Below are 14,611 nucleotides of genomic sequence, written 5' to 3'. Positions count from 1 at the left end.
TATATATATATATATATTTTATTTTATTTTTGAGTTTTTACTATCGTTTTCCTCTTAAGGTTGAGAGGGTAATATTACCTTTTACATTATTAGTTAGAATGTATGGAGTTGGACTGACTGTGTATGAATAACTTGAATGTTGAAGAGGTGTGTTGTGTTATTGTTGTGTTTTCTTTGTTTCTTTTGCTTGGTTTTGTATATATTAGTACAGTTTTTGCGTGTGAGTGTCTTTATTTATCTGAGAGAGTGATTTTAGTGTGGATCTTTGTGTGAAATCCACTGTTTAACACAATGCCAGCAAACACTATTGAGTTCCTTCATACTATTGGAAAGTTAAAAGAGACGGACCGCACTGGATGGGTGGAAAAAGGTATTCACAAACCAGAATCCGTTTCAGATCACATGTACCGTGCAGCAGTTATGTGTATGATGTGTCCCGATCCAAATCTTAACAGAGATAAACTTATTCGCATGGCTCTCTGTCATGATATGGGTGAAAGTATTGTTGGTGATATATCACCCGCTATGGGTGTACCGAAAGAGGAAAAATACCGTTCTGAAAAAGCGGCCGTGTCGACTCTTAGTGGGTTACTTGATAAGCGTATTCCCCTTTCAGGTGAACTACAAGAGCTTTGGGAAGAGTATGAGATGCAAAGTTCACCTGAAGCGAAGTTTTTAAAAGATATTGATCTTTTGGAGATGGTAACACAAGCACACGCATATGAGAAGGCCCACCCTGAAAAAGATTTAAGCTCTTTTTTTCTTTCAGGAGAAAAAATTCAACATCCATGGGCTAAGGAGGTATTTGAAACACTTAGAAACACTCGATCCACAAGTATTTCCAAAAGAAAAGACGAGTAATTAAGTGAGTACAAATAAAATATGATAAAAAGTGATTTTTGGTGTATTTAACCAAAATGGTTGACAATATATTATGAAATAACTGTACTTAAACAGGTGATTCTGTAAATGAACTGAAGCTATTATGTTTTTTTTTTTTTTTTTTTTTCTCTTGGTTTGATTTCTCTTCACAAGTTAACTGTGTATTTGTTTTTAGTTGGGAATGGATGATGAGAGTATTCACTTAAGTATACTAAAAGGCCTATCAGATGAGGGAGTCATTGCTGTAACACAAGACGCCATATTAAGTTGTATGGGGATACAACATCCTCATAATCATTATCGTAATCGTGATGATAATAATAATAATATACCTCATAGTTATTCACTTCCTGTTGAAGTGGAGAAGGCGGTATCAGCATTATTATTTCTTAAGAAATCACTAGATCAACGTGATGATATTTTTGAAGCAGCACTTCAGAGTAGTCTAGCTGCTTGGAAAGTACTTGAAGATTCCTTGGAACTTGCCGATGGGTTTTTGAATAGTGAGAATATTGCTGCAGCTTTTGTTTACTGTAATAATTTAGCCAGGTTTCGTGCACTGTGGTCACTTCTCTTTGGTCCTACATATCCATTAACATCACCTTGTGAAGTACCACCACATATGTTTGCTGTACACTGGTCACAGGTACGGTGTCCTGATGTTATTCACTGGATTCATAAAGCTCACGAGGATGCTCAGCGGACACTTTTTACACTTCATTCTGGAGAAGCACCCAAATTAAGTTATTTTTTATTTGTTTTACAACGTACTCTTGGTGTTCAAGCAATTTTATTAGAGTGTATAGCTGAGATTTTTGAAAATTCTGCTTTCTATGTTGATGTGATGGTGGTTGTACGCTACATGCATACAGCACATTCTGCAGAGAAGGAGATGAAAAAGTTATATTCTGTATGGGATCAAATGGGATTACTTGTTAAAACACCTTTTGCTAAATGTACATACAGCTCTCAGTCTGAATTAAATACATCTGCTGATCTCGCTGATGTCTGTTATTATATGGATGAGATTTTACAGGATCTTGCACAGACACGCATGGTGTTTCCTACACACTGTCGTTTTCTTTGTGTACTACAGTGTCTTCTTCGGTGTTTGTATGGGCGATTATCACTTCTCTTCTCTAACTGCTTTCTTTCTCTTCCACGCGGTGCCGTATTATTGGACGAATCGCGCGGTGGTGATACCTCACGTCCCAATAATAGTACTACTACTATTGTTACTACTACTACTACTACTACTACTACTACTACTATTAGTGCTGCGCCATTGTCGTCACAACCACCATATTACTTCAACTACAGCGATAGCAATAATAATAATAATAACAATAATAACAATGCGGACGCTGACGAACGGTCGTTTCTGTACGCCTGCGGTTGTCGCTCTCTCGCAGAGTCACTGTGGGACGCCACCCATGGACACTGCGGGGCGACGTTGTGTGTTATCACTGACTGCACGCAGCGGCCGGGCAGACGTGCGTGGCGCGGCAATAAGTACACTTTGCTCAGCAGTGCAGATAACGTGGCCGCGCGGCAGGGTATGGAGCATTGGGTGCTGAACTTTGTGTTTCCACGCTCGCGTCTCTCCACGGAGCCCACACTGCGGGCTAAACAAGAAATGATGTTTCTACAGACTGTAGTCTTTCAGGTGGCAGGATCAACAGAGCGGCGAATGCGCTTCACAAATGGTGGATCTATCTTCCACGTTGTTCGAAGTGATAGTGAAATGGATGGGGGGCGGATGTACTTCGTACTGCTCTTGCAACAGCAACAACAACAACAGGAAGAGACTCTCTCATCACACCTTAATGACAACACAAATGGCAAAACTGGTGATGAGAAGTCTCTCTGGGCGTTTCGTTCACTTGAAGAGGTGTGTGCGGCGTGGAGCATGCCACAATTGTGTAATTTGGCTGTTCGACTAGCAGCGTGGGGCGCCTAAGTTCTATCGCGTTCGTTTTTCTTTTTCTTTTTTTTTTTTCTCTTTTTGCTTTAAATGATTGATGAGCGGTTGGAATAAGAAAAATAGTAGTGTTTTTAATTATTATATTCTTTTTCTTTTTGCCTTTTCCCATACTTATAATTTAATATAATCGTTTACCTGACCGTTTTTTTTTTTTTTTTTTACGCTTTTTCAAAATATGTTTCTCTCTCTCTCTCTCTTATTAATATTATTATTAATTGTGCCAAGTAAATAGTATCCGGTGTCCAGAGTCTACGGAAAGAGTAGGGTAGAGCAGGACTATTATCTTGCTGCCACCAGAGCTATTGCCACCAATACCAAAAAAAAAACGAACAAGAAAACAACAACAAGAACGATAAAACACACACACCACTACCTCCACAAATACTACTACTACGGTTAGCAACACTATTAATTAACTGAAAAACATTATTGATGTCGCGTCCTTCTACTCCTGACCGCCGCCCAACGCCGGTCTTGCGAAGAGACATAAGCAGCACGCCGAATCGTCGCCCCAACGGGGAGCGATCAAAGTTCTGCGGGGCTGCTCGCAATGGCAACAGTGTAGCGCAGGGACACGACACAGCAGGAGGGCGCAGCGAGAGCATCACCAACACGGCAGGGCACAACACAACAACGGGGCCACTGCGAAGTTCCCAGTTGTTTGCTGATAGACCTGTGATGACCACTCTCCAACGCCGCATGTACGGTCCGCCGCCAACGAATCCAAAAGAAGCGGAGGAGTTCTGGGCACGCATGCGAGAAGAAAACGACCGCCTCGCTGAAGAACATGAGAAGGTCTGTCAAAGTAAAGGCATTACATTTCGTCCTCCAGCACGACGCTCTGGCTCTAGTGTGACACGTAGTGGAACGGACGCCCATCCAACAGGCAGTCGTCGTGCAGCAACTGAAGCGACAACACCTCTTCCCTCCTCACGCCGACGCACAGCATCTAGAACTGGAAGGGTGCGTCGAACTGGTTCTACAGGAAGTTTAAAAAAACCAGATACACCTGTAAGGAAGACGAATGGTTACGCTCCTACTCCTAATAATGATAAACATCATACTTCAGATACTACTATTCCTTCTGCTACTACTATTAATACTCCTACCCGTGCTACGAGGGTAAAGCAGCGAAGTACGGCAAATGGGGTAGCGGCTCGACCATCACTTACGCGGTCACGACCTACCATTTCTGTGGCTGGTACTTCTTCTTACGGTAATACTCGACAAACAAACGGAGCGGGACCTTATACAGGATCACATATACATCAAAGAAATGGTATGCCCCCTAAAGGAGAAGGTGAGAAAGTTCAACGACGCCGTGTCTGTAGTACTCCATCATTTGGAGAGCTCTCTCGTGGGGCTTCACCAGAGACAGTCTCCTCACGCCGGTTAAACTGCAGAACGGAGACAGCACCATATGTTGAGGTAAGCGGCGGTGAACAATCAGATCGCTGGTCTCCAAAGAAATTACAGTATGACCAATCCGAATCTGCGCCGGTGCCGGAGGAGTGAGTTCGCACTGGAATTCTGCAGTGTAGGTATGTTGTTTTGTATAGCAACTAACTTTTCCCCTGTTATGGAGCTTTCTCATTCTTCAGGCCCAAGCTGAACAACTGGAAACAGAAGTCGCAATATCGGGTGGATAAACGGTACGCTGTGAGATAAGCCATGCAGGGAAGTGTAAGAATGATGAAAGCAAAGAGGGAAAACAAAAGGAGAAAAAAAGAGACGTAAACAAAAAAAAAAAAAAAAAACTGTACAGATAGAGGAAAAGGAGCGAAAGAAAAGACGAGAACACAATAAAGAAAATAGTATTAAAAAAATTATACGTATATGTATATATATATACATATAATAAAGAAGCAAAAAAAAAAAAAGAAAAACAGAAGAAAAAAAATAAGATAAAGCGAGAAGATGTGTCGAGGAAATAGGCAAAACCACGTGAATGTTAAAAAGGTACAGGTGTTTGTTCATCGCTTTTTGCTACTAAAGAGCAGCAGGTGACGCATGATCCATGTTAATCTTCTTGTGATTTGTGTGGTAAAAGAGAGTATTGGGTGTAAAATTAAGAAGAGGAGAAATGGTGAAGAGAAAGTAGATAGATACACACACTCTGAAGGAGCAAAGAATATGGGAAAATAATAATAAGAAAAAACAAACGGAAGAGTGGGGTTGGAATGTGAGAGGTATGATCGCACTGTTATTTCCCTTTCTGACGTTGACATTGCCATATGATGTAAAGGAAGAGAGGGAGAAGAAGTTGCCGTTTGCCGTTTTTTTTTTCTTTTTTTGGTTTTTCTTTTTTCTAACTTCCTTACTTTATGGCTAATGGTGATGGTGGGGGGAAGGGGGAAAGGGGTATACTACAAGGAAAAGGAGGGTTTAGACCTTTTATTTCCTTTATTTTTTTTCCCCCACTCTCCTTTTTTTTGTGTTGTGCGTGTTAGAATTCTCTCTCTGTGTAGGAATGGATGTATTTGGACCTGTTTTTCTCTCACTCATTTCCTCTTTCTTTCCTTTATTACCCTCCAAAAAAAAAAAAAAATTCTGTGTCCTTTCTCAATTTTCACGTTTTTTTTTTCCTTTTTTTTTATATATTTTTTTTCCTTCTGTTTTGTTATTCTTATTTTCAACGCTAACAATGATACCTTTTTCTTCATGTGTTCGTTCACAACCATCTGCACATCATCATGAGGAAAGGAAAGGAAAGGAAAGAAATAAAGAAAGAAAAAAAAAAAATGCATACACACATACGGACGTGTATATATTTTTATATGTACGATATTTACGTGTACACCTGCAAATACACCATTATTCTTTGAATTTATTCCTCTGTGCTTCTTTGCCCCTAATATTTTCTCTTTATGTATATAGGTGTATGTTACTGTATTGTTACAGGCAAACAAACAAAACAAAAAAAAAAAAATACCGTATATGTGTGGACTTTCCTCATCTATACAAGAGAAAAAGAGAGAGAAGAGGGAAAAAGAAAGAAAGCGCTAAAGAGAAACAATTACGAAAAAAAAAAAGAGAAACAAGAACAAGAACAATAATAACAATAACAACAGAGCAAATACACTTATACGAATAAGGAATGAAAGAAAAAAATTTTCTTTTACCTTTTCTTCTTTTGCTTTCATGTTTTTTTGCGTGGTGTGACTTACACCTAGTAAGAAGCAGTAGCAAATTATATCGCACACACTTTTTCAATCTAATTATATGGTTCTCTCTTCCTTTATATACATATATGTCCGTAAGAATAATATATATATATAATATATAATATATATATATATATATATATATATATATATATTAATGTCTCTCTGTGTAGTGTGCTCGTTCTTATTTTATTGTTCTCTTCTCGCGTGTATATGTTTGTGTTAATGTATCCGTGTTTGTATGTTTGTAATGTGGGGATACGTGTGATATACGTAACATATGAGTTCTATTCACACCATCTCACTTTCTCTCTTGGATTACAAACATAATCTTTTCTTTTTTTTTCTTTTGATGGCAAAGTTTTCTCTCTGATTTTCGAAGTTTTTCTATTTTTATTCCTGTTTTCTTGCTTTCTTGAACACATCTTGCAATTCGCATTCAAATTTGCCTCTTAATCCTTTCTTTTTTTTTTTGTTGTTGTTCTTGTATTACAAAATAAAGATCCCAAAACACTCGTAAAAAAAAAAAAAAAAAAAAAAAAAAAGCACCACTAATCGTCACCGAAAAAAAAGGAGGGTAGAAATTGAAAGGGTAGAAACATACATACATTCAGTGACAGAACGAAGAAAGCGATTAACGCACATATACCAAAGAAAAGAAAAGCAGAATAACTACAAAAAATGTCGACTTTTCCTGCTGCGAGTCCCTCCATTTGGGTCGGCGGCCTGGACCCTAACCTCAATGAGCAAAAACTCTATGACCACTTTGTACGTGTCGGACCAGTGGCCTCTGTGCGTGTTTGTGTTGACTCCGCCACACAAAAGTCACTTGGCTATGGGTATGTGAACTTCCAAAACCCTGCTGATGCTGAAAAGGCGTTGGACCAAGCTGGTGTGAAGCTGGGATCAAAGCACATCCGCATTGCAAAGATTCAACGTGATCCGTCCAAACGCCGCAGTGGGGTGACCAACATCGTAGTGAAGAAGTTACCACCAGCTGTGGATACCTATGCCCTGAAGGAGATGTTCTCAAAGTTCGGTCGTCTCACTGCTATTGGTCTCGCTACAAATGAGAACGGTGAATCTCGTGGTTATGCACGTATTTCATTTGAAAAGGAGGAATCTGCAGTGGAAGCTGTACAGGAGGTCAATGGAATGACTATTGATGATTGTGTTATTACAGTGGAGCGTTATCAACCCCACCATCGTGAAGAACAGTTAAAGCAATACACAAATCTCTATGTCAAGAACCTTGATCCCTCTGTGGATGATGAAAAGCTTAAGGAGACATTCTCCGCTTTTGGTGAGGTAACCTCCGCTAAGGTGCGTAATCTTGGTCCAAGCCAGACAGTGGGATTTGCCTACGTCGCATATGCCACTCATGAGGCTGCCGCCAAGGCTGTGGAGGAATTGGATGAAAAGGAAAGTCCACTGGCGAAGGAGGGTCTTAAGCTGAGTGTTTGCCGCTTCCGCTCTCGTGAAGAGCGCCAGCGCGAGCGTGAACGTCTGCGCCGCGAGCGTCAGCAACAACACAGCAAGTACCCTAACCTCTACGTCAAAAACTTTGATGACACTGTTACCAGCAGCCGTCTTAAGGAGGTATTTGAGCGGTTTGGTGAGACCGTTTCCGTAAGTGTCATGATGGACAAGGCCACCAAGCTGTCTCGGTGTTTCGGTTTTGTATCTTTCAAGGAGCAGAGTTCTGCGGCTCGTGCGATCCAGGAACTGCACGGCAGCACCGTCCTCGGTCCACGCCCGCTGTTTGTCACCTACGCTCTCCGCAAGGACGCCCGCCGCCAGACGCTGGAGGACATCCGCAACAAACAGCCCCGCATGCGTCAGCCGCCGATGGGTGGTTTGATGGGCGGCATGATGGGCCCGCAGCTCGGCTTTATGGGCCCGCAGACGATGTTCAACGGCGTCCCCTTTGTGAACCCCCGCATGCCGATGATGCCAGCGACGATGGGCATGGGCGCCCCCATCCGACCACTCGGCCCAACGCCGATGAATCAAGTGCGGGCACGACCCGCCCCACAGCGTGTGCCGATGCAGCAGATGATGGCAGCCCCGCAGCCACAACCACCGGCTCCACAGGGACAGAACCTCTCCACCGTCCTCGCAAATCTCACTCCAGAGCAGCAGAAGAATGTGCTGGGCGAGCGCCTGTACAACTATATCGTCCGCGTAAACCCCTCAGTGGCGGCAAAGGTGACAGGTATGCTGCTCGAGATGGACAACAGCGAAATCCTCAACCTGCTAGACAACCCCGCGTTGTTGGACACAAAGGTGCAGGAGGCCCTCGATGTGCTGAACCGCCACATGAATGTGTAGGCGTGCTATCACCATCTGGCCCTCTCCGTCCTTTCTCTTATATGCGTGCGTGTGGGTGAGTGGGTGAGGGAACGAGTGTAAGGAGACAGAGAGGAATAAGAGTGAAAGGGCAAAAGGGGAAAAGGAAAAAAAAAAAAAAAATAAGGCGTGAAAAGTGTAGCTGGAGGATTATTATTATAAAAAAAAAAAATATAGGTAATTAAGCTACTACAGAAACAGGAAAAAAAATGATGATGCTAAAAAAAAAATATATATATATGGTTGTTTAAGAAAAAAAAAATAAGAAGAAATTGAAAAAAAAAAGTATATATATATATATATATATATATATATATATACATCTATTTAACAAAAAAAATATATTTAGCAGTCGGGAAAAGGGAGGAGGGGGATAAAGAGATGTATTCAAAACACAAACAAAAAAAAAGAGAAAGCCGCAATAAAAACAAAAAAAAAAAAAAAACAGACATTAGACCGGAGGTAATTACACGACAAATGGATGTTGTTGAGAGTGCCGAATCTGTTGTCGTGTGGAGGCGGTGAGAAAAAGAAGGAATAAGAAAACTATACGTTTGATGCTCTTTTTTGTTTTCCTTTTCTTTGTCTCCCTTATTTTCCATTTCTTCTCTGGTACCCTGAACACACCTCGTGGCTTGCCAGCTCGCTCTCTCCCTGTTTACACGTTCTCTACTTCCGTTTCTTTTTTTTTTTTTCTCTATGGCATACATTGCGGAGAATAAATAAAGAAATGCAGGGAAAGAAAAAGGAACATATAAACAAAGTGAAAAGTACCCTTTAGCAGTGTTTTTTTTTTATTATTGAAAAGGGAGAGAGTGAGTGTGCGTTTCTATTTGTGTGTGGTTTGTCGTGCATGGTGGTGCGGGTGAAAAAAGTTTAAAAAAAAAGAAATGAAAGGAGTTGGGTAGGGGTGTAGTTCACCTTCCCTGGAGACGTCTATACGAGGGTGAACGTCTGTCATTGGTCCATTTTTTTATTTTTCATAATTTCTTTCTTTTTCATCTTTATCCACCCTATTTATACTCCTGTTTTGCTGCTACTGCTACTTCTGCTGGTGTTATTTGGTGTTTCTAAGTTTCTGTTCATGATTAATTTTGTGATCGGCGAATAGCTACTTAACTGCTCTGTTATTATATTGTTAAACTGGAGAAAGAGGGTAAAAACGCAGATGAGAGATGACTAACCCGTTGGAAAGAGTTGACAGTGTGCGTGAAGTAAAGAAGGGGGATTCGGATGATCGAGCAAGGGTCAATATGTTCTTGTTTCTTCTTCATACTTTAACGGAATCTTATTTCTGTATTACACAACACTCTCTTTATCACCGGCGCTGCAGAAATGAAAAGAAAAAAAAAAAAAAGAGGGGCAAGTGGGTTATAAGATGATGGGGAAGGAGCTGAGTTAATTTCTAATGGAATATACCACCCTTATCTATATAAAGCTGCGTACATGTGCTCGTATTCGTAGAGAAACGTGGACGTATAATCTCACTGACAAGATAAGTTTCTGATAAAAAGAAACAGTGTGAGAAATTTGGTGGACTGAAAATACGAAAAAAAAAATCACATTTCTCTTGGTTCATTTCCCCTTCAGTGTCAGCCGCAGCAGTAATAGTAGTAGTAGTAGTAGTAGCAGCAGCAAACAGAAGGTTTCAGCGACAAGGCAGAAAAAAAAAAGAAGAGATAGTATGCAAATAACGACAAAAAAAAGAATGAGGAAAAGAAAAAGAAGAATAGTTAATTGCTTTACTGCTGTTTTTTTTTTCCCCATTTGTTTCTTGTTGTTTTTTTGTTTTTCTTTGTGCTCTCTTTCACACTCTTTCTCTTCTTTTTTTGCATCCATTTTTTTTTTTTTTTTTGTGTGTGTGTGTATGTGTGTTGTTCTCCTCTTTTACCAATGTATACTGCGGCGGCAACCTGCATCTTGCACTTTGCTTATTGATAGACCAGAGGTAATAATGGGCGAGAAAAAATATATGAATAACTAAATCGAGGAATAAAAAAAGAAACGGATGAAAACGAGGAGAAAGAAAATAAAAATAAAAAACAAAACAAAACGAAAAGAAAGAGACAGTCGATAGAAAAGCGAAAAGGCAATATGATAGATAACGTGATCAGCACAAATACGAAAAAAAAAAATAAAAAAAAAAAACAGTGGGCAAAATAAAGAGTGACGTGAGAGGGGAAGGTGAGCGAGACATGTAAGGAAAAAAAAAAGAAGAGGACATTGATTTGGCTATGGGCATGCCCTCTCTTTTCCCCTCCTTCTCTAAATATATATATATATATATTGAAAGTAGGAGTTTCTGTTGTACTCTCTTTCCCTCAATCTCTCACTCTCTCACTCTTTTTTAAATGGAGTCTCGCAAGAAAACTAAAAAAGGAAAAAAAAAAGGATACATAACAAAAAAAAAGAAATGAAAAAAAAAAAAAGATATTACATTTCGACGTTGTAGTCGTAATAATGCAAGACGAAAAAAAAAAAAAGAAAATAAACACTGCACATATTTGCGTGAATTTTTTCATTAAATAAAGAGGAATCCATTTTCAGCGTGTGATCTACTGATAATTTTAAATTGTTTTTTTTTTCTTCTTTATTTTTTTTTTCTTCTTTGCCTGTGGTCAAAATTCACCCTTTTTTTTTTTTTTATATTTTCTAGGCGTATATAGTTATTGTGTTTTTTTTTGTACTTGTTCTTGTTGTTGTTTTGGCTGGTGTACTGGTAAACTCCAAAAAAAAAAAAAAAACAAACAAATATACACAAGGAAGTAAATCTACTAATAGGGTGCGCATTACATTACACTGAAAACATAGAAATATATTATTATTATTATTATTATTATTATCACAGCATCTTTAATATTTAGCCTTCACATGCTCTTTTTCCTATTTCGTTGGATTATTACATCGGCCATTTTTAATTTGGGTCTTCTTTATGCTGCATTTGGAACCATGTATGCGGCGGAGGAAACAGCACGGGCTAACGGTAAGAGTATTTCCTTCCCGCTGAGTTCACTGAAGCTTTGGTTAATTCTCATGTTTTTCGTGTCTCTTTCATATATTGGCATGGAACAGTTTCCCTTCTTTCTTGAGGCCCGTGCACTCTTTACGTGGCTGATTATCACAAGCCCATCCACCTCACATTCCAGGGTGTATAATATTATCTTTGATCCATTGCTGGGGCGTATTGTAAAGATGCTTGCGGTGCTGGAAAATAATCAATTGATTGCCGAAAAGATTGGAATTGGTGCTGTTCGTCTTTGTGTGGAGTTGGCGATAACTATTATGAATTATGTAGCACGAAGTGGATCGTTTGAAGAAGAAAGTGTAAATGATATTATGGCTGGTCTCATGTTTTCTCGTAATGCTCTTCAAACACCTACACCATCTCAGATAGGCAGTGATAGCAGTAGTGCGGCTTCATCTCCTCCTTATCTTCCACATACAATTTTGAGATGAAATGCATATTCCTTTTTTTTTTTTTTTTTTCTTTCTTGTTATTGTTGTTGCTGCGTTGAGTGGGCCACCTGCTGAAATTAGACTTAGGTTCACATGTGTGTTTACATGTACCCTTTTCTCTATCCCAATGAGAAAAGAAAAAAAAAAGAAGAAGAAAAAACAGTCATAACAACGTGTATATACGTTATGTAATAAATCTGTTTTGAAGTTCTTCATTTTTATATATTCTTGTACTAATATATATATATATATATTTTTTTTTCTTTTTCTTTATAATTCCCCTTTCCCCTGTAATTCCCTCGGGAATAAAGGGTAACATGAGTTTCTTTTTAATTTATTCTCCTCTGACAATTCCTGGTATTACTAGTGCCTGATCGCTTTTATTTCTTTATTTTCTTTATAATTGTTTTTTACTTTTATTTTCGGGGTCTGTTCCAGTAACAGAGGAAAATAAAGTTAATATAGGGAAATTGAAGTAAATTAGGTGACTATATAGACTGTATGCATCTGAGAGAGTGAAAACAAATCAGAAAAAACAAAAAAAAAAAAACGAAGGAAAAATAATAGTTAGACTTCTTTTTTTTTTTTGAAGTAACAAAGAGAATGAATCGTCATAAGAAATTCTATAGTGCTCTTGATGATGATATTGAAGAAGAAGAATATTACGATGACTACTACGATGAGGAAGAAGAGAATGAATACTACGAGGAGGATGAACTGCAGTACATTGTGAAGCCCGGTGCTCACCCACCACCACCACCACCACCGGAAGAACAACAACAACAACAAAAAGGTCAAGAGAAACAGCAGCAACAGCAGCATATTTCTATAAAACCCGATATCTCATCAACTAATGGGAGTATATTGAAAACAAATGATATTGACTATTGTTTGTTAACGCAATTACTTCCAGAATTAAATAATAAATGGAATGAACTTATTACAGATAAGAAAATTGGAATAGAGCTCAGTCAAAATTCTGCTATTGAGGCTCTTCGTGAATCTGAGTATGATGTTGAGGGAGCTGCGATAATGCTACTAAAAAAAATGAATGAAAATGATAAATCATTTTCTCTTTCAACAACACCACAGCCTGTAGTGAAGCCTGTAGAAGTAACTCCTCCTGCACTAGTGGATGGAAAAACATCTGATGTTGTTTTGAAGAGTGGAGGGCGTACACTGAAATTAGGACAAATGAATAAAAATGCAGAGAATGCAAAAACAACGTCAGTGAATAATAATCTTAAGGCAGTGGAAGTGTCAAATTCTGGAAATAACAATAAAACGGATGGACCTTCAAAATCATTAAAGAAAAATAATTCTATTCAAGAGATTATGCCAGATATGACTAAAAAAGATTGTACCTTTGTTATTGCAGGTCATGTAGACGCTGGAAAAAGTACAACTCTTGGTCATCTTTTATTATTATTAGGAAAAGTTTCTCAGGCAGATGTTGATAAGAATGAGAAAAATGCTAAAATCTTAAATAAAGAATCATTTAAATATGCATGGTTATTAGATCAATCAGAAGAAGAACGAAGACGTGGTGTTACTATTGATTCTGGATCCTATTGTTTTGAAACAGAACATAGACGTATTCATATTCTCGATGCTCCAGGTCATAAAGATTATGTTGTTAATATGATAAGTAGTGCCACTCAAGCGGATGCTGCACTTCTTGTAGTCACAGCTGCTACATCAGAATTTGAAGTTGGACTTGCGCATGGTACAAGAGATCATCTTCTTGTTCTAAAAACACTAGGTGTTGGTCATTTAGTTGTAGCTATTAATAAAATGGATGCGGTTGATTTTAGTCAAGAAAGATATAATTATGTTGTACAAGAGTTAGGGTTTTTAATAAAGCACATGCGGTATAAAGAGGATGCTGTTGTGGGTTTTTGTCCAGTAAGTGGTATTCTGGGAACGAATATTTGTGAAATAGATCATACTGCAACCCCATGGTATGATGGACCATCCTTGATACAATTACTTGATCAATGTCCTCTTGAAAGTCGTTTATTAAGTGGGGCACTTCGACTTAGTTTAATGGATGTTGACGGTTCACGTTTATTCTGTAAGGTAGAAAGTGGAAAACTACAAAAAGGGGCGAAACTTGTTTTTATACCTTCAGACGTTAAAGTTTTAGTTAAAAGTATTGATAAACCTACCATGGGAGGTCTTGTGGATGTTGCCTTTGCAGGTGATACGGTAGAGATAGATACTTCTTCTTCCACTATTGGATTATATCCCGGATGTGTGGGTTGCTCCAGTAATGCTTTAATTCAATCCTCTACAGATTTTTTGGCTCGTATACAAACTTTTATCACCTTACAAAAGTCTATTCTACCTGGAGCCACCTTTACAATGGTGGTACATGCGTTAACTGTACAGGTAAAAGTAATAAAGTTGGTATCCAAGATGAATCGAGATGGAACATGGTCTAATGGAATGGTGAAGTGCGTCCCAAAGGCAACACAGGCTGTTGTGTTGTTTAGTGCGCCTAATAAAATTGCATTGGAGCCGGCGGATGTTTGTCGGGCACTTGGGCGTTTTGTGCTCCAACAGGAAGGGGAAACTGTTGCGGGTGGACTAGTAGAGAAAGTTGTCGTGTGAAGACTCTAAAGAAGAAGAAGGGAGGAAGAAGAAAAGAAAAGAAAAGAAAGCAAAAGAAAAAAAGAGGATGGTATTCATTAGAAATGAAGAAAAGGAAGGGGAAAATGTGGGTGAAAGTATTGGAACAGAAAATAAATACTCAATTTTTTTTTTTTTTTTTTTT

The 14,611-nt window shown here is 38.8% G+C and overlaps 6 protein-coding genes across 6 annotated transcripts; all 6 read left to right on the top strand.

The window, feature by feature from the left end:
• Nucleotides 1-291: 291 nt before the first annotated feature.
• On the top strand, nucleotides 292-861 carry TM35_000042640 (hydrolase of HD superfamily; the record flags this gene model as incomplete). Its single annotated transcript, XM_029022458.1, has 1 exon — nucleotides 292-861. One exon carries the CDS (start codon nucleotides 292-294, stop codon nucleotides 859-861), a length of 570 nt encoding a protein of 189 aa, XP_028886116.1.
• Nucleotides 862-1,063: 202 nt separating this feature from the next.
• Nucleotides 1,064-2,842, top strand: TM35_000042630 (uncharacterized protein; the record flags this gene model as incomplete). Its single annotated transcript, XM_029022457.1, has 1 exon — nucleotides 1,064-2,842. The coding sequence occupies one exon, from the start codon at nucleotides 1,064-1,066 to the stop codon at nucleotides 2,840-2,842; it is 1,779 nt and encodes a 592-aa protein (XP_028886115.1).
• Nucleotides 2,843-3,298: 456 nt separating this feature from the next.
• TM35_000042620 (uncharacterized protein) lies at nucleotides 3,299-4,381 on the top strand (the record flags this gene model as incomplete). The annotated part of the gene is made up of 1 exon (XM_029022456.1): nucleotides 3,299-4,381. The coding sequence occupies one exon, from the start codon at nucleotides 3,299-3,301 to the stop codon at nucleotides 4,379-4,381; it is 1,083 nt and encodes a 360-aa protein (XP_028886114.1).
• A 2,330-nt stretch (nucleotides 4,382-6,711) lies between these two features.
• TM35_000042610 (poly(A)-binding protein) lies at nucleotides 6,712-8,361 on the top strand (the record flags this gene model as incomplete). Its single annotated transcript, XM_029022455.1, has 1 exon — nucleotides 6,712-8,361. The coding sequence occupies one exon, from the start codon at nucleotides 6,712-6,714 to the stop codon at nucleotides 8,359-8,361; it is 1,650 nt and encodes a 549-aa protein (XP_028886113.1).
• Nucleotides 8,362-11,250: 2,889 nt separating this feature from the next.
• Nucleotides 11,251-11,835, top strand: TM35_000042600 (uncharacterized protein; the record flags this gene model as incomplete). Its single annotated transcript, XM_029022454.1, has 1 exon — nucleotides 11,251-11,835. The coding sequence occupies one exon, from the start codon at nucleotides 11,251-11,253 to the stop codon at nucleotides 11,833-11,835; it is 585 nt and encodes a 194-aa protein (XP_028886112.1).
• A 603-nt stretch (nucleotides 11,836-12,438) lies between these two features.
• On the top strand, nucleotides 12,439-14,448 carry TM35_000042590 (elongation factor 1-alpha (EF-1-alpha); the record flags this gene model as incomplete). Its single annotated transcript, XM_029022453.1, has 1 exon — nucleotides 12,439-14,448. One exon carries the CDS (start codon nucleotides 12,439-12,441, stop codon nucleotides 14,446-14,448), a length of 2,010 nt encoding a protein of 669 aa, XP_028886111.1.
• Nucleotides 14,449-14,611: the final 163 nt, after the last annotated feature.

This window comes from Trypanosoma theileri (assembly GCF_002087225.1).
Source record: "Trypanosoma theileri isolate Edinburgh chromosome Unknown TM35_Tth_4_V1, whole genome shotgun sequence".
Classification (NCBI taxonomy): Eukaryota; Euglenozoa; class Kinetoplastea; order Trypanosomatida; family Trypanosomatidae; genus Trypanosoma; species Trypanosoma theileri.
This window is presented reverse-complemented; position numbering and strand designations above follow the sequence as displayed.